This window comes from Vicugna pacos, chromosome 7, assembly GCF_048564905.1.
Source record: "Vicugna pacos chromosome 7, VicPac4, whole genome shotgun sequence".
Taxonomy (NCBI): Eukaryota; Metazoa; Chordata; class Mammalia; order Artiodactyla; family Camelidae; genus Vicugna; species Vicugna pacos.
Genome location: NC_132993.1, coordinates 21,319,390 through 21,341,072, shown reverse-complemented (window position 1 = coordinate 21,341,072; position 21,683 = coordinate 21,319,390). Strand labels below are relative to the sequence as shown.

At 40.0% G+C, this 21,683-nt stretch overlaps 1 protein-coding gene across 3 annotated transcripts in view; it reads right to left on the bottom strand.

Moving 5' to 3' along the window:
• RBM28 (RNA binding motif protein 28) overlaps positions 1-21,423 on the bottom strand; it is a 33,929-nt gene extending 12,506 nt beyond the window's left edge. For all 3 annotated transcript variants that reach the window (XR_012074292.1, XM_072964545.1, XM_072964546.1), the window contains exons 1-16: positions 21,203-21,423; positions 19,374-19,532; positions 18,875-18,969; positions 18,354-18,429; positions 17,809-17,901; positions 16,966-17,037; positions 15,946-16,117; positions 15,664-15,806; positions 12,642-12,711; positions 10,153-10,262; positions 7,478-7,551; positions 6,541-6,676; positions 5,473-5,537; positions 2,700-2,858; positions 725-874; positions 343-417 (exon numbers count right to left, since the gene is read on the bottom strand). Coding sequence is in view for 2 of the 3 variants with exons in the window: in XM_072964545.1 (XP_072820646.1) it covers positions 343-417; positions 725-874; positions 2,700-2,858; positions 5,473-5,537; positions 6,541-6,676; positions 7,478-7,551; positions 10,153-10,262; positions 12,642-12,711; positions 15,664-15,806; positions 15,946-16,117; positions 16,966-17,037; positions 17,809-17,901; positions 18,354-18,429; positions 18,875-18,969; positions 19,374-19,532; positions 21,203-21,320 (1,767 nt within the window). In the remaining variant the exon portion in view is untranslated. The remainder of the gene's footprint in view (positions 1-342; positions 418-724; positions 875-2,699; positions 2,859-5,472; positions 5,538-6,540; positions 6,677-7,477; positions 7,552-10,152; positions 10,263-12,641; positions 12,712-15,663; positions 15,807-15,945; positions 16,118-16,965; positions 17,038-17,808; positions 17,902-18,353; positions 18,430-18,874; positions 18,970-19,373; positions 19,533-21,202) is intronic.
• Between the last annotated feature and the right edge of the window lie 260 nt (positions 21,424-21,683).

Here is a 21,683-nt window from a genome sequence, read left to right as displayed (position 1 = left end):
TGCAGTACAAGAACCGCTGATTGGTAATTACATCAGTCTGATCGTCCTCTCTCCCTCCTCTCCCTTCCGTGGAGCTATCCTGAGACAGGCCAGCAGAGGAGAGATGGCCTGCAGAGTTCTAGGGAACTAAGAGTAAAGGGTAACAAAAGAAACTCATGAGGCAGAGATCTACTTCAAGGGAGCAGAACCACAATCTGAACAGAACAGGAGTTTAGCTATGGCCTAAAAAAGTCTTAACTGAACCGTACAATTAAAAATAGTAAAGTTTATGTGATGTGTATTTCACTACAGTTAAAAAAAAAATAACACCAACAAAGACAGAAAAAGCATTCAGTTCTGTACCAGGCTGCGCTGGATCCTCAGTTCCTTTGTTTTAAGTTTCCTTCGATCTTCCAAAGAGAACTCCACTATTGGTCTCTGCAGCAGGAGACAAAATGTCATTCATTAGATTTCTTAATCTCTGTGTGCAGTGAGCTGAGATGTCCCCCCGTCACTACTCTCTTTCCTGCAAGTCAGAGGATGCTGCTCACTTCACTCTTCTTAAAGGGAAGGGGCCAGTTCTGCAAGCAGTCTATCAATTTAGAGTTCCTTCTAATCACCTTATCACCTGACTCACTGCTCACTCCTTCCATCACCCTGCTTCGCTTACCGATCACACAAATGTCAGAGGATTCTCTTCAAATGGCCCTCAGAGGAACATGTCTCCCCACAGGAGGAGGCTCACCTTCTGAGGCCCAAAGATTTCTGGATTGTTGTTGATGTGTCGTAGGGCCGCCAGGGCATGCTCGTGCTCCTGGAACTCTGCAAAGGCGTAGCCCAAGGACTGACCCTTAACTTTCCCATAAATTCCTTTAAGGTCTCGCATCACCCGACACTACGAGTAGAATAAGAAAAAGAATCAGTAATTACAGGATGAAGCTCCTTAACAGCTTAAATAAAAAATCAGGTTATTGGAACAGAGTCTTCATCTATATCACCATCCCAAGCGTTGTACTGGAATAACACTTATGAATGCCTGTTTTATTAGGATATGTCTACTGAGAGCACAAGAGAAGTTAAATAGATATTTTCTTGCTTTCTAAGAATTTACAGACATCAACATAGGTTTACAAATAAGCATGTAAATAAAATGAAATTCCCGAGGAAAAATTACGATAGTCAACTGTGGACATGACAATACATACAAGTTGAGAAGTACGTGGTACTCCAGGTTGTGTAAGTTAGCACTGAGGCTTTAATGCCGTCTACAGATTTCATCATTGGAGAAACCGCTCAGAAAGAAAATTACTGAAGAAGGGATGGATGAAGTCCTGATGGCTTTAGATAAGAAAGACAATTCAGACATGGGGAAGATCCTGCCCAACACACAGCCTCAGAGCTACAGGAAGAAGCTTCAGCTGTCTTTGTTTAGAGCTCAGATCCTCTCTGGTATGATTCCAAATCCTTAAGGGTACCCTGGGGCACCGAGGAACAGTAGGACATTTTGGGAAAACTGATTGTTTACATGCTTTTACTCTTGGAGGCTGGAGCTGTCATGCAATGGAGAAGTCTAGGTATTAGGGACACTTAGATGCTGCATTTGGTATATGTCCAGTATCTACTCTGTGCCATGTATTGTAAGGAAATCAAAAAAGCATAAAAAGAGGTTCCTATCCTCAAGAGGCTTACTATCTTACTGAGACACAATACTCACACAAATGAAAGAATTAAAGAGAAAATTCATATAATGCAAACATTGTAAAACACACATACATATTGCTAAATGATTACAGGTTTTAAATGTGGAGTCACTTACTAAGTATTGTGGATATTGATGAGAAATTATATAATTGACCCCTATTCCAATAACACTTTGAACAGTTTTACTAAGTATAGTGTCAGCTATGTGCTGGTAATGTTCACATTCTCGTCTATGGTTCCCCGAACACCAGTACCATAACGTTCGAAGAGGCTTTCCAGGAGTAGGAAAATAGTTACAGCGATGAGTCAGAGCAAAGCAGACTCACAATACTGGCTATTACCTATTCAATAAACACTGATTGAGAGATGACTACATGCTATGCTAAGAACTGGGAACAATGAGAAGACATCTGTTCTCAAAGAGCTCAGTCTGGTCAGGAGAAGTGACTGACAGTGACAGGCCAGGGTAATCGCGCTATGACAGAGGGATGCACAGGGTGCTGTGGGGGCAGGGAAGTTTCGTACTCACGGTGCCTAACCAGGTCTTGGTGTGGATCCAGAGTTTGTCTAACACAACTGCTGAGGACCTGGGTAGCTCCCTGTGCTCACCAAGGGGCACTGAGGACTCTTACTGTGGGGTAAGAGCCTAAATGATAGTGAAATGCTATTCCAAAAAGCAAAGCACACAGAGTATTTTCTCTGCAAGAAAATTAACATTACAGCACCTGGTATAATGCTGAGAACACAGCAGGTATTCAATAAATGCCTGCTAAATTAATTTATGAGGGCAGAGGATTCATCACATTCTGCTGCAATTTGGTCAGATGTAAAAGGCAGTGCTTAGAAGAAAAAAAAGTTAAAATCAAAACAAAACATGAGAACTGCCAAACTCAGCCTTATCTGCCCACAATGTGTCCAAAAGAAAATCTGTCCATCTGCTAGTACCACAGCCTGAACTAAATACTCGATCTGACCCAGAATGAGTACCAAAGCTCTGAGTGGGCAGAGCCAACCCTCACCTCCTTGATGTGCACCCTCTTCTCCCCTCTAGTAGCATTCAGTAGCAGCTTTCTGAGCTGTTTGTCATCCACAGCCTTTGGGAGATTGTGCAGGCAGAGCCTGGTCCGGGAGACAAAGATATTTTGGTCCTTGAGTTTCTGGTGCTTCAGCAGCTCAAACTGAAACAATAAAAATTGTTAATAATACAATCCATTCTTTAAAAACACAGGCTCACAATAGGTACATGAAAAAATGCTCAATAGTGCTAATTATCAGAGAAACGCAAATCAAAACTACAATGAAGTATATCACCTCACACCAGTCAGAATGGACATCATTAAAAAGTTCATGAACGATAAATGCTGGAGAGGGTGTAGAGAAAAGGAAACCTTCCTACACTATTGGTAGGAATGTAGTTTGGTGCAGCCATCATGGAAAACAGTATGGAGATTCCTCAAAAAAACTAAAAACAGACTTACCATACAATCCAGCAATCCCACTCCAGAGCATATATCCAGAGGGAACTTTAATTCAAAAAGATACATGCACCCCAGTGTTCACAGCAGCACTATTTATAATAGCCAAGATATGGAAACAACCTAAATGTCCACCGACAGGTGACAGGATAAAGAAGTTGTGGTATATTTATACAATGAAATACTATTCAGCCAAAATAAAACAATGTCATTTGCAACAACACGGATGGACCTGGAGATTGTCATTCTAAGTGAAGTTAGCCAGAAAGAGAAAGACAAATACTATATGATATCACTTATATGTGCAATCTAAAAAAAAAGACAAATGAACTTATTTACAAAACAGAAACAGACTCACAGACATAGAAAACAAACTTAGAGTGACCTGGGGAAAGAGTGGGGGAAGGGATAAATTGGGAGTTCGAAATTTTTAGATACTAACTATATATATAAAATAGATAAACAACAAGTTTATACTGTATAGCATGGGGAACTATATTCAATATCTTGTAATAACCTATAATGAAAAAGAATACGAAAACAAATATATGTATGTATATGTATGACTGAACTATTATGCTGTACACCAGAAATTGATATAACACTGACTACCTTCAATAATAATAAAAAAAAAAATACAGGCTCATAATTCCCCAACAGGAAAGAACCATGACTCCTAGCCAATACCCACACATACAGAAAAAAGGAGGAAAATCACCCATCCTGCAGCCTTATGATGCCCAGCACAGGGAGAGAGGTTCAAAGAAGCAAGACGGTGGATAGGTGCCAAGATCATGGGCTCTGGAGTCAGACTGAATCAGAAATCCATCCCTAACTGAAGAAGTTACATGAAATGTTTTAAGCCTCAATAATTTCACCAACAGAGTAGGACTGTAGATCAAAATATACCAATCTCTCAGCACTGATGTGAGGCTGAAATGAGGTCATATGCATAAAATCCCAAGCTCAAACCTGGCCTACAGCAAATAGTAAATAACACTGTGGTCAACATCCATGCCAAGCCCTTACCTACCCACCAACTCAAACTAATTATTCAGCCCTTCCTAAAAGAAGTAGAATTTATTTAAAGAATACTTGATAGACTGTTGTCTCGTCTCAACTCTGCCACCTTGAGGCAAAGAAATGTCAATGGCCATAGAAAGGAATTCTGCTTCTGGAGTCTCAACTATGCTGCACAAAGCACCTGTCCCAGGGTAACTGACTCTAAAGTAAAAAGATGACATTCTTCTCCTGATTTGTTTGTTAAAATTGCCTCAGTAGAAGAGCTTTAAATTAATCTTTTTTCTCTTATCAAGTCTCATTCCTGCTGCTTCTTGTTTGGTAAAGGTACTAACAAATCATGAAATAAACAATACTCTGGAAATTAATACTAAAGGGCTATTTGAAGAGGCTATCATGCCTAAATTCAACAGTCTAATTTTTCTCCCTAAGAAAAGTGCCTGCTGTGAGTTATAATGCATATAATCTAGTGAGCTTTTTGCTGGAGAAATTCATTCTAAGGGAAAGCTCAATGTGCCACTACTGCATTGTGATCAGAAAAGGGCATACAATGCCCTCAAATACCACGATTTTTCTAGCTGCTCACTACTGAAAACAGTTGAGAACGCTCGTTTAGAAACTAACACGCAGAAGACACAATGCCTCTTGCTGCCACTATACTCCAATTTCTCTCCATCATCTTCTGCACTTTCATGCTCCGTAGCTAATTCTGTTCATGATTATACATCTTCCATTCTAGGCAGCCTTAGCTTTTTGAAAGTAAGCTCTATGGGCAAAAGTAGAAATTACTGGAACAAACATTACCGAGCAGCAAAGGAACTCAACAGTATCAGTTATCAGCGGAAACGCTCATAATATGGAATTTTCCTACAATGGTTTTATAATCTGGAGATACCACCCGCTCTCCCAAAACAGACATCTTAACTCTCCCTTCAAAGACCTACACCTACACCCTCTTTCCTACTAACTCCAGCCACTCTGATCTTCCTTATGTTGTTCTGCATTTATACTGACCTAACTGTATACAGCTCAAGTCACTAGGTGTCTACTCCATGATCGAGAAGCATACTATTTGGCTACTGCTAAGGATTAGGAAAATAAAGAAAAAGACCCAGTTCTTCATATCATACTGGGTTAGTTGCTGTCCCACCCATGTGTTGTCTTTCTAACTATAGTGTAAGTAGCACCGTGACCAACACTTGGCTCTTTGATGAGTACCTCTAGCATTCAACTATTATTACTTACTGATTCATATTAAATCATGCAGAAGCTCAAAGCTGGTGCCTAATTTACTCACTCGTTCCCTTTTGGCCATATCAGCAGCACTCACACCCTCTGCAGCCTTCGTCCCAGCACGAATCACTGCAGAAAGAGGGAAAAAGGCCAAGACATCAGCAAGGGAATTTTCACTGAGCAATAAGAGGAATGTGATTTGAATGATGCAAGCTCTTTGTACAGGGCCCAGAGGACTATGCTGGCCAGGACACAGTGGCATCTGGTAGGTCCAGAAATAGGCTACAGGGCTAAGTTCTTGTCTATGGGCTGCTCTCAAGGACTAAAACTCTGAACATTCTGTGATTTTGTTCTTCTTCTTTCTTCCCCTCAAAAAGTTTCAGGTACATGCCCAAAGCCAGATGGAAAGGCCTCCAAGAAGTCCTGGAAATAAGTACATTTTAGGCATCTGGAATGCAGTAATGCTCTCCCTATATAACCTGTCCTTGGAAGCTCACTGCTCATGTATTTATTTGGGAGCCATTACTAAGCAATGATAAGCCAACCTAGGAAACAGGCACATCACAATATAGAGGCCTGGTTATCAAGGGCTAATGGCCTCCCAATACCAGTCTAGGCTGTGCAGCTGTGCAACAGGTGGCACTGCTGTGTGACCGAGAGGAAGGGGTTCTTTTTTTGTCTTAATTAAAGCTAATTCTTGATTATCTTTCTGACATTAAGGGAAAAGTACTCAGTGCACATTTAAAACCCATGAATAATCCAAAAGAGTAATTTTAGTCATAATTTTCATCTTCTTCAGAAAACCTATCAGAAATGATGACAAGAGGCAAAGGTAATCTGAGTTTTTCCTCTTCTTTGCCCTGCTAATCCTCTGATGAAAACATCAGAAGGACGAAAAGGTGTAAAGGTTAGCAGGCTAGCAGGCAGAAAGGAGAACGGGACTGGTTAATCCACAAACTGGGTGAAGGCTTCCTAACAGAAAGCCATACCTGCTCAAGTGAAATAGTAACATAACTCGTTAGAGAGGGTTTTAAATTTGAAACATGCCCCAAACGTACTATTGTTGGGTCACTGTCGCAGCAAAGGGCCAGCTACTCAGAAGCCTGATTCCCGTCTCCCTACTACTACTCACAGCCTTCTCGGGCCAGATAGAGGTTCCGGGTTCCAGTAGGCTTCTTCACCTTCTTTGTCCGGAGCTTTGCAGCTTCATCACGGGTCACCGCCAAGTCAACCTTGAGCTGCCGGCCATCCAGTTTAAGCCCACCACCCTGTAACAGATTGCAACCTCTCTCTTAAAATTCATGATGAGTAGAAATGAAGCAACTGACAAGGAACACCAAGGAAAGGGAAAATAGCAAACCCCAATTATGCTGTGGAACCCAACCCCCAGGATGTTTTAGCCCAGCTGGCTGCAAGTGGGTCACTCAGCCCAGCAGTACTGGGTACAGCTGTGCAAAAGGCCACTTATTCATTCATTTTAAGGGAGTTGATCAGTCCCAAAGTAGGCCCCAATTGAGGAAAATGATCTGTAAACAGGCAAATTTTTAGTATTCTAAAGAAAGCTAATGAAATGGTAGTGTTAACTCTACAGAGGAGAATTTAAGAGACGATGGCAATACAGGATAACTTATCTCAAAACAAATTAACACTTGGTTATAGAATACACAGAAAAATCCTCCATCACCCACACTCTTTTGTCTCTCAAAATTTACTCCACCTCATAGATGGCCTTAATCCCTTCTTGTCCCAGTCTTTCACGTCATCAGCCTAGGATGGAGACTGACATACAGAGAGTGATCCATAAATAGATTATTATACCTCTTTCCTCACCTATAAGATAGAGATAATGATTGTACTTACCTTATATACACCTATATGGCTGATGTAAGGATTAACTAAAGTAATGCATGTAAAGCTCAGTGCCTAACACACACTATGTGCTCAATAAGTATTAGCTTTATTATTATATCGTTGACAATAATAATAATAAAGCTTTGTGTAAACATTAGATGTTGCTCCTGGGAGCCACTACTGCCTAAGTTTCAGGGTAAAGGAAATGTCTTCCTTACCTCAGTCTCTGGAGAAGCAGCTTCAAGGCACTTCTGAGCTGCTTCTTGGGTCATGAACTGGGCAAATGCACAACCTGTACAGAGAGACAAAAGTAAGTGAGGTCCCAAACTCCTGTGGTCCACCAGGAAGCCAAAGACAGCACTACAAATGGTGGCAGCCTGACACAAAGTGGAAGGGGTAGGAGCATCCTTTTGTTAAATACCATGAGACTTAACTAACAGGCACTGCGTCAGGCACTGGAGGTGAAAGACAGGTAAGTTACCATATATGCTCACCGTGAAATTTTATTATTACTTCCTTCAGCTTTTCCAATGCATCTCAGAACTTCAGTCTTACCACCTCACTTGTTAATAGGAAATGCCCACAAGAAATACTACATAAATTCCAGGCTAATGTTTAATTCAGCATCACTTATTGCATGCCTATTAGAGGACTAAAAAATAAGGCAACAACCACTTAACCCTGAAATTAATACAGATCTCACTGTTGTCATAGTCACTTGGGAGGCATCAGATAAGAGCAGATCTACCTCTTGGAGTAAAAGTCCCTGGCCTCTATCCCACGAATATAGCAGTGAATCAGAAAGCCATGAGCTCAACCCTTGACTCACGCTCTAGAATTTCCATAGGCACACCTTTCACTGGTTAGAGGCAGGGCCAATTAGCCCATCCTAATTTTCTGCTATTGATAAAAGCAGATTTTATAAGCAAAGAAAAAAAGTTCACCTTACAGTAAACTCCAAAAATAAATTGTCATAATATTCTGTTAGTATTCCTTTAAATTTTAAATATTCCCTCATATCTGAAAACAATGCCATATTTCCTAGAGCTACTGTGGCATTGATCTTTTGTCCCCGCTAAGAATATGGCAGCAGGCTAACTGAAAGGACACATGTGGCAGGCCAACCCAAGGGTCACCATCTAGTGAGGTCTCCCTTGCCTTCTTCAGGCAGAGCGAAGTGCCCCACACTGCCAGTCCTCCACTCACATCTCTATTACAGCACTGGTCAGGTGGCATCTTCCCCAAAAGACTTGAATCCCTCAGGAATAAAGGCTATGTTTCTTGCCTGTTTCTACGTCTGTAGCACCTACTATAACGTCCAGCATTAACAGACACTCAATAGAAAGAAACAATAAAGAAAGAAATATGGGGGGGAAATGTTCTAACAGGCAAATTAGCCTATTCATTCAACATGAAGAAAATGAGTACTTCTCTCCGAATGTGTAAGAATTTCATTATTGGAATTTCCAGGGTTAATACTGGCTTCAATCTTAACAAATCCCTAAAAGTCTTCAGATAATACTTAGCCCTTGCAGGCAGTGAAATAGCATGCTGACAGGGATAAAGTGGAGGAGGAGGCCAAGACTGTGTAAGTAGGAAGAAAAAGTGCCAGAAAAACTCAATAGGAGCTAAGAAAAGACAATGCATTATGAAAAAAATAATGAAAACTAAGCTTATTAAGATCATTAGCTCTCAGCTAACATTAATAGACCAAGAAAGAGATTGAGCAAGTCAACTGCAGACTCCATTCTGAAAATGTCAACCCAATACACTACTGCACCCAGAAAGGGACAAAAGATTTCAAAATAAAGCAATATCCTACAGTAGCTGGAACATTCTATGCAATTTTAGTTGCCCATTTTTAGAAAAGCATACTGGAAATAGAGAAGGTCCAAGGAGTATAACTGAATATCATAGCTGAAGGCACCTTAAGTGATTACTCTAGTTGAACCTACTCATTTTACAAATGAGAAGCTGAAGCCCACAGTGGTTAAATAAATTTTGCCAAAAATCACCCTGCTGGTCTATGGTTTAGCTGGGATTAGATCCCTAATCTCCAGAAAGCAATTCAGTTTTCTTTCCATTATACTGCCTCATTTACATCTTTTTCAGCCAAGTAAAAACCAAAGATGATCAGGTTTCATCAATCTGGAAAATAAGAAGGTTTAGAATGGAGGTAATTAATCCATGGATGGGCTCCAGGGAGTCCACAACCCTTATAAATGGCATTTTTCTGAGAGGATTCACAGCTTCCACTAGATCTCAAAAGAATCAAGAGCCAGAATGAATTAAGAATCCACTGCTTTAGGAGAATGACTGCAGTTGATAAAATCAGAGATTACAAATGGGTTGCAAAGATGCTTATCTAACAACAGTATACTATAATGAGGAGTGGTCAACCTTTAAGTTCAAAAGAAATACATTTAGGGAAGGGAAGAAAAAAAAAAACCTAAGACAGCACTCCTGCTACATAGCTTCCTTTTCCTTCTCGCTGTTGCCACTGCAACAAACTTAGTCAGCTTCCACCTCTAACAAAAGCAACTGAAAAATATCCCAGTAATTTCAAGCAATGTGGAATGATTAATACCCATGAGACGCTATCACATTTGAAATTCAAAGAACAATAAATGGAATTCATTACCGTAAAATAAATAAGCAAGAGCTTAAAAAGCTTAGACAAAATTACAGCTGGCAGCACCATTACAGATGCTGAGTTTGACATCATGGAAGACAACCTCAGAATGTCCTTGGTGCTTTTATGGACCACAGAAACCTGCGCTGGATGGACTGTGGACCCCTCAGAGTGGCACACATCATGCTCTCACGGAACCTAGTCAGTGCACATGGCAGTGATCTCAACCCTTTTAGGGACTGAGCAGCTGACAGTAAATACCTTTAGAATGCTCTGTGTCTGGATGCAAGACAATGCGGACATATTTAAGATCTCCAAACTGCTGGAGGAGCTCTCCAAGGTCTTCTTCCTCTGAGTCAAAGGACAGGTTTCTATGAAAGACAATCAAGTCACAAGAAAGGTCAATTACAAAAGTGAGATCCTGTGTTACGGCACAAGGGGAGGGAGTCAGTCAGAGTGGTTCCCCTGCTCATGACCACCCTTCCTTGTTCAGAGATGGCAACTGGGGTGGCCCCAGTGGCCAGGTCTCCAACGTATGACATCTGCCCCTTGGCCATAATTGACAGAATTTCCTCTATTAATCAGATTATTAATCAGATTATCTCTCCCAGGAATTTAAAACTTGAACAGACATACACAGTTACCAAAGTTGTAGATGCAGATTCACTTCAAAACAGCAGTGTCCCACCTGAGGGAAACTTATGAGGAGCTGAGAATGTTCGGTATCTTGATCTGGGTGATGATTATACACACACACACACACACACACACACATCCATATATAAAGTATATGTACAGAGATGGTTATATATATGAAAAGTTTCACTGAGTTGTACACTTCGGTTAATGCACTTTACAGACTATATGGTATACCTTAAGAAGGAAAAAAAAAAAAGGGATGTCTTCAAAGACCCACAGCCTTCTGAAACAAGGGTCCCAGAACCATCCAAATTTTCATCCCCTTCTTGACGTTTGCTCTTTGACAACTCTGATTCTGTGAGCCACCCTATTGTTCATCCAACAAACCTGCTTTTTCACTTAAATTGGCCAAAATTAGTTTCCCTTACTATAACCAAAAGACTCACAGATGGCTGAGAAAAACGTCTCTCTCTCTTGATCAGCCATTTTCTCCTCTGCGCTGCTATGAAATCCAGGTTCCAGTTAAAATTTTACAAAAGTCAGAAAATCCTTCAAAATAACAACCAAACATGGTAAAGTTTACTAAATGCAAAAAAAAAAAAAAAAAAAAAGATAGAGAGAAAAAACTACTATTTCTCTCCATGGGATTAAAAAATGTTGGAAGATTTTGTTCTACTAAATTTCAACACTGTGTAAAGATTCCTCATTTCCCAGCTATGCACAGCCTTCCAGGGGTAAGAAAAACAGTCCCAAGAAAATATCTACAATGTTACTTCTCTTATGCTCAGTTAACAAACCCATAAACAAGTCTATCCTATGGAGCAACCAAAATAAAAAAGATGTTCTACAGTAAGACATAACCTGCCTACACTGTTTCTTTTAATTTGCCTTATCATGTACATAGTTTTCTCTCTTCCATCCCTTTACTTTTCTAAGTTTCTTTTTGGAAGAGGGAAGTAATTAGGTTTATTTATTTATTTTTTAATGGAGGTACTGGGGATTGAACCCAGGACCTCGTCCATGTTGAGCACATGCTCTATCACTGAGCTATCCCCTCCCCCTCTAAGTTTCTTTTTAATTAAAAGATTTATAAAGAGTGGTATCCTTGGCATTGAGGTCACAGGCTTCTAAGTGTGACATTCCTGCTTTCCTGTTAGACAGAATCCTCTACAAATACAAAATTACTTACATGGAAATTCCAAATAACACAGTAAAAGTACAGAGAGACATGCTATAAAGAAAGAAAATGAGCTACAGCACAGCATGTAGAGGCTAAACTCATCTTTGTAAATATCTGATATAGGCATGTGTGAGTGTCCCCTGAGTAGTGATTAAGATTCGTGTGTGTGTGTGTCTTTATGCCCACTTCTTTCCTAAATTTCCCACAATAAACATAAATTTACTTATATAATGAAAACAATCTTAAAAGACTGTACATGAAGATAAAATACACATCTCTAAAATAAGATCCAAATGGCCAGGCACAAAGGTACATAAGAAAGGACAGAAGGCACGCTTGAGGCATACCAAAGATGTCCCCACATCCTGAAAACACCAACCTGTACTGCAGTCAGTAGGGCTAAAACAGCAATGGCAACATGGAACAAAACCTCCCTCCCTCCCTCTGTTTTCCAGGTAACAGATGGGATGCCTCACTTTACTCTGGACACTAGCTTGGAAGATAAGTTAGGCATGAAGACAAAAATCACTTGGGACAAGTGGTATCACCCCTCCCCAGCAATTAACCTGAAAGAAAGGGCAGAAGCAAGATGTTTCTAATAGTTGAAGAACTAACTTGTTCCAAATGATGAGATCCCAATTACAAAGAATGAAATCTAGATAAGGACAAGACATTAAGACTCCTGCTATTTATCTTCTGTATATAGTTCTGACTCTCCTACATTTCTCATTGTGTGATATGTTCCTAGGGCAGATGTGCTAACAATCTTAGACGCATCTAACTTTTTGGCCTTGCTAACAGAATTAGTTAGGGGAAAAAGAAGAAAAAGAAAGAAAGAAGAAAAAAGGAAGGAAAAAAGGAAGGAAGAAGAGAAGAAAAGAGAAACCTATGAAGACAATATAACAACAGTTCTCAAGGTAGAAAGTCATACCTTATAAAGACAGTTTTCCCTTCATTCACATCAGAGGGTAGTTTCCTTTTCTTCTTTGAGACTTGCCTGTCTGAAGTAAAAAGAAAAACAAGCTGAAAAACACCAGTGCAAGCCTTACGACAAAGGCCTAACTTTTTAAATATATAAAGATCTTACATAAATTAGTAAGAAAAAAAATCCAATTAAAAATGAACAAAGGATATGCAGCTAAATACATGAAAAGATGCTCAAACTCACACACATAATTAAAGGAAAACATATAAGAAATGGGATACCATTTTTCACCAACAGATTGGCAAAAACCAAAAAGGATAAATGAAATTCATTGTGGGAAGGGTGTGGGGAATAAAGAGATTCCCATATGGTGCTGGGACAGTATAAGCTTTCTGGAAATATAAAACATGCAGAACATTTGAGAAGGAAAAAAATACATATACATTCCATACACAAATATACATTATATTGTCTACGAGTGTGTGTGCGTGTGTGTGTGTGTGTGTGTGTGTGTGTGTGTGTGTGTATGTTTTTGCTCATGAAGGCATTAAATACCCTTAGAAACATTCATTGTCTCTGGGAATGGGACCCAAGTGGCTGAGGATCTGGGTTTAAAGGAGACTCACTGTTTTTAAGAATAGACACATATGCTTATATATACACACAAAATTTCTGAAAGGATACAAAAATAACAGAGGTTACTTTGGGGAACTATTAGGAGGATTGGTGAGAAACTTTTACTTTCTATATTACACTCTTCTGCACTGTATCTTCCATTAATTTTCTCTCATTATTATGTATCAGTCCTATAATTTTTTCAAGTGAAAGAACGGAAAGAGACAGCTGAATCTGGCTGTACAATGCAAGGTCTTACAGTTCCTTCAATACAAAAGCTTCTTTGCTTCTAAAATATCTACCATTCTTTCTTCACAGAAAAAAATTATTTCTTCTGATTTCTAATATGGTCAAATCAACGTGCCAGACTTACAGGAAAGGAAGAAGGGAGATCTGATCAGTGAATAAAAACCTCCACCCAGACAAGTAAAGGATCACTTACTGATCACTACTCATTCTGTAATGACCTGTCTCCCTCAATAAACGAGTTGACTTTACACCCAGCATTCTTGATAAAGGTTGCAATATGGTTTGGTTACAGTTTTACAAAATACCCCAGGAGGTCCTTTATCCAAAACTGTTTATATTCCACCATGGGCATGGAATAGTAACAATGATATTAGTAATATAAATCATTAGTTGTACAAGTCACTTAATCTTCACAACAATCCTATGTGGTTATTAGCCCCATTTTACAAATGAAGAAACTGATAATAATAAAGAGGCTAAAGTAATTTGCCCAAAGTCATACTTCAAGAAAGGAACAGAGACAGGATTTGAACACCTATGCCAAATAAGCTAAGCATGTGATCTCTAAGAAATGTGGGGTTTTATTTTCTCTTATTCACTCCTGTTCACCCAGTATCTAGCACTGCAGGTACTTGGAATATTTGTTGTCTGAATAAATAAAGGTGTAGTAATAGTAAAAGTACATTTTCTCTCATGACAAGTTCACAAATCACTGTCACACGAAGCATCTACTCCAATCTTTCCAAAGGGCAAACACACAACGGGTGTTTACACACAGCATGAGAAGAGTGTGCACAGAAAAGTGTCCATTAATCTGGTCCAAATTAGTTCATCTACATTAAAAAAAAAAAAAAAAAACCTCTGAAATGTGTTTTTCCTGTTCTTTGCTTTCTCGCCAATTCTTTGTGAGTGAAAGTCATGGGGCCAGATCAAAAGCTCCTGGAGGATAAGGATTTTTTTTCACTTCAGCCCAGAGCTTAACATTAGTAGGTATTCAATAAATGTTGCTTTTAAATGAATGAGAAGAGGGGGCTTGTTTTGCTGAACTGAATGGAGCAATGGAATACCAAGATTACATTCTAGTCAGCAGAACTCAAGAGTGCCTCCACCTCCACTGCAGTGATCACTAAAAGAGTTTTATCAGCAACCATCTTGCATCTAACTTGATGAGACTCACACATTTTTTAGAAGACTACTGGAGGAGGGTGGCACAAAAATAAGAATAGTAGCAACAAAGGCAACTAATAATGTTGAGGGCTTACTGTTTGCAAGATACTCTCCTAAATGTCAGGAGATGAGGACCTCTAACATCTGATCACAGATGAAGTAATGTGGATACCAGAGGTAAGGACTTGATCAGCACCACAAAGCTAGAATTGAAAAGCCAGGACTTGAACCCAGAGTATTTGACTCCTAAGCCCATGCAATAAAAGGCAGAGAAGACTGCTCAAGAGAACTGAGCTTTTCAAGATGAGAAATTCTAAGTTCAGTGTTTGTTGTTAAAATAATGGATTACTTTATTGCTGTTGCCAGTCTCCATCCTGGAAGGTGCCAGTGATTTATGTACCTCTGATTTTGAGTAGATTACACTAAGCTGATGTTCTGGGGTTTGTTAACACTTACAGACACACTTAAAATAATACTTCTAATCATTGAGGGGAAAAAACACCATCTTTGGGCTTTCAAATCTACTCCATGTAATCTGTTATTTATAGACAATAGCATGGATGGAAAAATACAGTTGTTTTCTTAACTGTCCCTCTTGAGTTTGCTACATTTAATAAAATGTAATTTTAGTACAGAAATGAATAAATTAAATTAATTAAATTAAACAGAATCCACTTTGGTGTCAGGATGCAATATCCTGTTTATCCAGTCATTCAATCTGGATAATTTCAGAGAGAGCAGCAGTACCTCAGAATCAAACTAGGTTTTAAGCTCCCTAAGAATCTTAAACCTCAAACATTCCTCCAAACTCATTTAAAAAACAAAAACTAACCTTTAGAAGAAAGGAATATAAAGGTTTCATTTTCAGCATTTAAAAGCATAAATATGACAAAACACCTTAGAGTCCTATTTAAAAAAGAAGCTTGAGCTGAACTGATGCACATTTCTCAGTAACTCATTTTAAATGTAAAGGTGTCTACGAAGATCCTGGGCAAACCTTCATCCTCTTGCTCTTCAGTGCTGGTATCACTCTGAGCCAGCTCCTCTCCACTGTCAACACTATCTCCTTCCTCCAGATCGCTGTCGTCATCGGAATGCTCCTCTTCACTGCTTTCCGCAGGTGCTGCCCTCTTGACTGCCCTGCAATGGCACAGATCAGAACTAAGGATCCTGAGTTGAGAAGGGGGCCTATCCAACTTCACCGCACATGTCAATTCCACAATGATGGAGGCAGGGAAAGACATTATTTTTCCTCTCAGGGACACACTGAGCCACTTACCTCTTCTGAATTTGCACAGGCTTGGTCACCTTTGATTCTTTATTCTCCTCCTCCTCCTCTTCTTCATCTCCATCTTCATCTTCATCTTCATCCTCCTCCTCTTCCTCCTCCTCTTCCCTCCTATTCTCTTGACCTAATTCCTGACATTTAGGTTCAGGCCTCTTCTCCTCACCTAGACAGGAGATAAAGAAAGTTAGGAATTCATTTAGTATCCAAAGCTAGGTTATTTAAATAAGAGTAATACCTCAAGTTTCTAGTTCCTTTGGTTTGACGAAATCTCACGTTTTTTAAAAATTTTATTTTATTGAGTTAAAATCTCATATATTTTTCTTACTGTACATAATAGGAGAAAGCATGGGGGGAAAAGGCAAAAAACAAACAGAAACCCTTCATCACTGAGATTCCCTTATAGGCTGTCCCATTTGTCAGAAGCCTGAAGGTTAACCAGGCTCAGAACGAGATTAAGTAGCAAGTGATCCTCCACAAACAGTATATCATCATGCACCACAGCCAGCACAATGTTCGCTCTAGAGCCCAGCCATGAACTTCAACCTCTGTGAATTCTGTTCTCTGAGCTCCTGGTGGCTTAAAGCTAATCATTCTCTAAATAAAACTCAAAATTTAAGTTTCCCTATTTTTAATGTTTCATCACTCCTTATTATGAAATTTGGAAAGGACAGCAAGTAGAGGGGATAATGAACTCAGGCCCTACTCCTCACCCATATCCACACCCAGGAGCGGGCTTAGATTCAAAAGATCCTATGCTTTGGGACCAGATCACCAGATGGTACAATACAAACTGCCAAGCAGTTCTGCACTTATATCTGACCCAACAGGAATTCAGAGTTTTCTTACTCCTCAGTCTCAATCTTTTGGTTAATCTTGTGCTTTTAGTATCTCCAGCCCAATATCCTCACAAACAAGCAAGTTCTCCTATACTTTTATTGTAGGCAGGATTGTTTCCACACTCACTCACCCCAGGACATACAACCCCTCCTACCCAACATCACCACATCTTACCTGGGGCAGAGGCAGACTGTGTATTTTTATATTTATCCTTTGCCACAGCCCAATCCACAGCCACCGTCCGCCCTGTCATACAGAAAAGCAGCATGAGAAGGGCCTTCTTCTCTTTAACATTCTTAACTCCTGTAAATGACTTCCTATTCATCAAAAACAGTAATGGAGACAAAGAAACTGAAGATAAAGAGAATGCTGGTCCTAAAATAAAACTAGTAGGTGCCTATTCCTTTAACCCTTAACTTTTTTTTTTATCAATGAACAGAAGTTTTGCCTTTCTACACAGTCACCACACTTGGGATAAGATTAGTAAAAAGAATAAAGACTTAGAACAGTGCTTTCAGTTAGATCAAGTTTCCAGTTATACTAGCAAGAAGCAAAACAGACATTCTGGAATAATCTGTACACTACTCAGAAGTTAGGAAATCTCGAAGCCAATTCCTTGTTTAGGCACAGTACCTGGTAAATCAGGACCCAAAGTAACCTCTCAGTCAGTTTAGTAGCCCACAGGAGCTGAATAGTGACCATAACCAAGAAGGAGGAAACTCCAAATCCCATATTCCCTCGACAGCAACCTGCATGTTTTTTATATCAGGAACGGTTTTTCATTAGGGATTTAAAAGGACACTCACCACCAAAAAAAAAAGAAAAGAAAAGAAAAGAAGAGGATGGCATGTGTCCTTTCAAGTTTAACCCTAAGATTAAATGCTAGGTTCACCAAAACATCTTCTATTTATAGCAGTGAGACTCTCAACAAGGCAAACACTTTTTGAAAATGCAGGAAGTGGGTTATTGTGCTACTCTGCCTAAACACCAGACATGGTATGGGTATAGAAAAGTTACCTTTTATCTCTTTCATGTTCATGCTTTTGAGAGCTTTTCCTGCTTCTAGAAGGTTTTTGAACTGAACAAAAGCAAAACCACGCATTTTTCCATCTGTGTGCAAAAGTACAAAGAAGTTAGAGGTAGCAGGTTGGGAGCCAACAGACACTAAGAAGGACATTACAGCAACCTGAGCTGGCAAGGTAGCCCAAATCCTGCCAACCAGCCAGCCCCTTGCCCAAAGCAATAGCCTATATCCCGCTGAGGTTACCCTGACTCAAGCTTGGGCAGGGCAATGCGTTTTCTCAAACTGTAACTCATTTTCTAAAAGTAGTTCTGATCTAACTAAAAATACCATCAAGGGACTAAACACTATTATTTGAGTTTTTATTACTTGTCAAGCACTGTGCCTGATGCTTTACATATATCACATCATCTGGGACTCACAGAGTATGACGTGAACCTTGTATTTCTATTTCAAATGGTGCTTAGTTCAAATATGTTAGGGGGAAAAAAGATCCTTATGCAAAACAATCTAATCCACATAAAATAAAGGTTTGCAGTACCTGGTTTCCTAGGAATGTTTACTTCCAGGACAGCTCCAAATTGAGCAAATATTGTCCTCAAGTCATCTTCTGAACACTGAATTCAAAAGTGAAGAAAAAACAAAAAGAGATATTATCACAGCAAACAAACACGAAACATCAAGTACTAAATTAGTTCATTAGGAAGAGCTTAAATATTTTTATTCCTTTTTAAATTTTGAGACTAGGACATCAAACATTTTAGAATAGAAGACATCTTGCTTTGTATCTAAAAGGCAAATAGGACAGACATCAGAGAGCTTTTCCTCCCCTCCCTTCCTCAGCAGTAGTTTCTCCAATAGGAAAGCGTCTTCACACTTTCTCTCCTTAATAAGTTCTTGTTTATACAGGCCCATTTTCTGAATTCAACAAGGCTAAGATTCATTCCCAAAAGGAATTAAGCCCAATTATACCATCCTGGTGAGGAATTCCACAAATGAGCATGCCTTCGCTCCAATAGCCTTCAGAACATGTATGACCTGTTGGTTTTCTCTGTAACTTACCTTAAAGCTTAGATTCCGAATAATTAATCTGGCTTTCTTATCTGCAACTTTGGCTTTCTTTGGTTTCAGCTCTTTCTTTGGGGACTCTGATTTTTCTAAAAAAAAAAAAAAGAGGCAATGAAATAAGTCTATACCCCTCTAGGCCCAGAACATCACAGGAAAGAAGCTACTAGCAACAGATGGCATTTGTCATAGGTTAAGTATGACAATAACAAGGAACACCAGATTTTTCAGACTTAGAAGTAAACAGAAGTCTAAAGCGAGTAACAAAATACACTGGATGATTTTGGACATCAAAAGGAAATTTGGCTGAAACACTATGCTGTACACCAGAAACTGACACATTGTAAATTGACTATACTTCAATTGAAAAAAATACTAAATCAATTTTTTTAAAAAAAGGAAATTCGGGAAGCTTTAAGTCTAGAAGTTACCCCCAGTGCCACTCACCCTCCCGCTCAATTGTGGGGGAAAACCCTTTCAGTTACTAGAAACTCACCATTTTTCCCCTTTTCTTTGGACTTGTTCCTTAGTTTTTTTTTGGCAACAGTCACATTGATCTTGCAGCCTTCAAAGGTGGTAATCTCCTTTAGAGCCCTCTGAACGTCTTCCAGCATAGAAAAAGTGACATAGCCAAAGCCTCGACATGCCTTACTCCCTGGAACAGTATGAGGATGGGGTGGGGGGATAACAGTAAGCCAAGATCCCTAAACAAGTAAATTCTCACAGCCCTAAACTAGCAGATATACAGTCAATTACCATTTGCCAAAATTCTCAAGACAGAAAGAAACATGGTTGGCATGAGTGACCCCTTCCCCACTTTGCTCAGAAATTGTGAGGCTTCCTCTTTATGTGGTGTCTTTGCTGTTAACTCCCTTTCTTCCTCCTTCCTTGATAATCTCAAGAATATGGAGGACCCATGATATGCATTACACCCCCAAAGAAGGACTCAACATCAAAGAGAACAGAACATCATCAGAGAAGGTAGGAAAGGTAAGTATGGTAGCTTCAAAAATTACAATGAAATAATTAAGCCACATCAGAAGCCTGCAGATACTATTATCACTATTAACAAGCCTTAGAAATCAATATCAAATTAACCTTTCCAAAGGGGTTGTAAATCTCTTCTCTCATTTTATTAGAACACACCAAGGAGGGAGAAGGGAATATCATCATCCCTTTTTTCCAAATGTATCATTTGAGATGAACAGTTGCAAATATCAACTGTAACCCACCTTTGCTCTTTTTGGTAGGCTTTTAAAAAAATACTTCAGTGTAGTAAAGTTTTAAGTAATTTACTGCATCAAAAAAGAAAAGGATAGACCAAATAGCCTGCCTACAACCCAAAGAAAAAACAGAACTCACATGCTCTCCTTGTACAACTACACTCTAACCTGGTTTAGGGTACAAGCCCTCTAACACAGGACGCTGATTCACATAAACTGGTTAAAGCTGACACTCGGCACTACGAAAGCATACTGTGATACGGAGATCTGTTTCTTTTCTTGTGGAACTCCTTCTCATAAAAGCCTGCCCACTCACCTCTCAGAAAATAAGAACACTCCTCATCCCTCTACAGCTTCCCCACCACCGCCACACACAGAAACTTCCTACCCTTCTTCCCTGATTTATTTCTCTCCTCAGCATTTATCACCATTATCACTATACATTTTGGTTATTTATTTATTGGCTGTCTTCCCCATCTTAAAGACAAAAGCAAGGTTTTTGGGTTTGATTCTGTGCACTGCTATACCCACCAGACCTACATTAGTGCCTGACAAGTAGTAGGCATTCAATAAGTAACTGGGTGTGTGAATAACATACTGGTTAAGAGTTCCAGGTCTGGTGATCAAATTCTGAATCTGCTACTTACTAGCTGCACGAACTTGAGCTAAAGTTACTAAGTTTCCCAAAGACCTAGATTCCTCACCTGTAAAATGGGGTTAACTCTCCACCCAACAAAACTGATGGGAAAATTAAATGAGATAAGATGTGGAACTCAGCACCGCATCTGGCAATCAGTTGACTTTCAATAAGCCTTACTGACGTCTTATTAAAAGTTAGTTATTTACTGCCAAATAAGATCTTATATGTGAGCGTACAGAGTAAACGGAAAGCGCTATACAACTTAAGGGGCTGATTCGACTTTCAGAAACGGACTCTTACGGATTCATCTCAGTCAATCTGGAAAATAAACTCAGCTCCAAAGTCCTTTCACTTACGGGCAGGTAAAGAATTATATGGCTCGCTGAAGTTTCGTAGAGTGTTCTCGCCCCCCACCCGGCTCCCAGGAACCCCAACCCTAGCCTCAACCGCCCCGCCCCCTACCTTTCTCAGTCACCACGAAGCACTGCTTCACCGGCCCCACCTGACTGAACAGCTCCTCCAGTTGCTCACTGCGGGCCGAGGGCGGCAGGCGGCCCACAAACAGGGTCAGCCCAGCCATGAGGCCGAGAAATGGGGGCGCGCGGGGCCAAGGCTACTGCACGTGAGTCCAAGTACCGACTTTACCTAGCGGACCACGCCAATCTGCCGGGAGCTTCCGGAAGTGCTCGTCACTCAAAAGAGTCCGGAGGGAAACGTGGTGGAAACGGAAAAACTATTCCGGAATGAAAAAGTCGCAACGCCCGGAGGCGGAGCTTCTCTAGCGGGCCTCCACCCCTCATCCAAGTACCACCCCCTTGCCTCTTCAGGGAAATTTGACGTAGCGAGTTCCTATCCTGCTTAAAATCTCACCTCCCGGAGGTAGATCCCAAATTCACTAGGGAAGGCAGGAGAAGTTGTTCTTGTTCTGGACCTAACCCAGGAT